At 45.6% G+C, this 1,828-nt stretch overlaps 1 protein-coding gene across 1 annotated transcript; it reads right to left on the minus strand.

Annotated features, from left to right (window-relative positions):
- Nucleotides 1-714: 714 nt before the first annotated feature.
- On the minus strand, nt 715-1,563 carry LOC138897838 (uncharacterized). The gene has a single exon (XM_070183856.1). It carries the CDS (start codon nt 1,561-1,563, stop codon nt 715-717), a length of 849 nt encoding a protein of 282 aa, XP_070039957.1.
- Between the last annotated feature and the right edge of the window lie 265 nt (nt 1,564-1,828).

A 1,828-nucleotide genomic window follows, 5' to 3' on the forward strand; every position in this document is an offset into this window, starting at 1 on the left:
GCTGCCAGTCTGACATGCGCTAATTCCATGCGTTCCTCGAGCAGTTCCAAGTTGATTTGCATTGCCTCGTTGTTTTATTCTTCGTTTGCTTGGGAATACCTTAAAGTGGGCTCCCCTACTTTCACATGTATCAAAGCTTTTGCGCCGTACACAAGGGGAAAAAAGGGTTTCTCCTATGCTTGATTTGGACGTTGTTCGGTAGGCCTATAGTACCCCCGGTAACTCTTCGGGCCAGTGGCCTTTCGCTGCTTCTAGCCTTTCGCTGCTTCTAGCCTTTTCTTTAGATTTTGCACAACTGTTTTGTTTGTCGACTCCACTTGTCCGTTTGCACTCGGATGGTAAGGCGAGGAAGTAATCCTTTTTATCTTAAGATTTTCAAGGAACTTTGTAACTTTTGCGCCGATAAACTGTGGCCCGTTGTCGCATGCAATCTCCTTCAGTATTCCGAACCTACATATTATATTTTCCCACAGGAAGTCGACCACTTCGCATTCTTCGATCTTTTGGTAAGGACCTGTTTCCACCCATTTGAAAAAATAGCCAGTTAAAATTAAAAGAAATCTTACCTTTTTCGGAGCCGGTGGTAGCAGTCCTACGATGTCCATTCCCCATTTCATGAATGGCCACAGGGACAGAATTGAATGTAGTGGTTCTGCTGGTTGATGTACTAGTGGTGCATGGCGTTGGCACTTATCGCATTTTCGTACAAAGTCCTTAGCATCTAGCTCCATATGGGGCCAATAATATCCTTCCCTGACTAGTTTCAGCACCAAAGAATCTGCACCCGAGTGGTTTCCGCATACTCTTTCGTGGATTTCCCTCATGACGTAGCCGACTTTCGAAGTTGTATCGCGTGGCTTTGGTGCGCAACGCTCTAGACGCTTTGGGGTCTTTGGGCAGTTTCCCGTGTTCGAGATAATCGATTATCGCGTTTATCCAATCCCAGACCAGATTGGTCAAATTCACCACATAGTAACCATTTGTGTCTAAGGTTGAGTTCATCGGTTGAACTACCGCCCCTGATTCTGGTCCCTGAAGTTTTGTTGATGAGCCCAGATTTGCTAACGCATCTGCTTCTGCGTTTTCTTCCCTCGGGATATGGGTAATTGACCACTCCCAGAATCGTGACAATAAGGCCTGAACCTTTACCACGTATTGTTGCATTCGCTCATCTTTGATGTCAAAAATTTCGTAGACCTGATTTACCACTAGCTGCGAGTCACATTTGATGTTGATGGCTTCAGAGTCGAGCCCCCAGGTCAATTCGAGCCCTGCAATCAAAGCTTCGTATTCTGCTTCATTGTTAGTTAAAGTAACCGTCCTGATAGATTGCCTTAAGGTTTCCCCCGAAGGTGTGACCAGGACTATTCCGAGCCCAGACCCTTTCACATTAGAAGTTCCATCTGTGAATAAGGTCCAAACTCTCGGTGCCAGCTTTGACACCATTATTGCTTCTTTGGCAGCTAGGAGCAATAACCCTTGGCTGAAGTCGGCTATGAAGTTAGCCAAGACTTGTGACTTAATCGTAGTCCTTAACTTATACTCTATGTCGAACTCGCTCATTTGAACGGGCCATTTAGCCAACCTACTCGAGATCTCGGGTTTATGGAGTATGTTCCGCAAATGAAAAACAGTCACCACCAATATCGGGTGGCATTGGAAATAGGCCCTCAGCTTCCAGGCGGTTACCACGAGAGCTAAGTCTAGCTTTTCCAGATGTGGGTAGCGAGTTTCTACTCCCGTTAAAATTTTGCTAACGTAATATGTGGGGAATTGCGTACCTTTTTTCTCCTGAACCAAAACTTCGCTTACCATAATTTCTGAGACC

Source organism: Nicotiana tomentosiformis, chromosome 8, assembly GCF_000390325.3.
Source record: "Nicotiana tomentosiformis chromosome 8, ASM39032v3, whole genome shotgun sequence".
Classification (NCBI taxonomy): domain Eukaryota; kingdom Viridiplantae; phylum Streptophyta; class Magnoliopsida; order Solanales; family Solanaceae; genus Nicotiana; species Nicotiana tomentosiformis.

Excerpts from the sequence above, each read along its gene's own strand:
- LOC138897838 (XM_070183856.1), bottom strand. The coding sequence starts at position 1,563 with ATGAGCGAGTTCGACATAGAGTATAAGTTAAGGACTACGATTAAGTCA.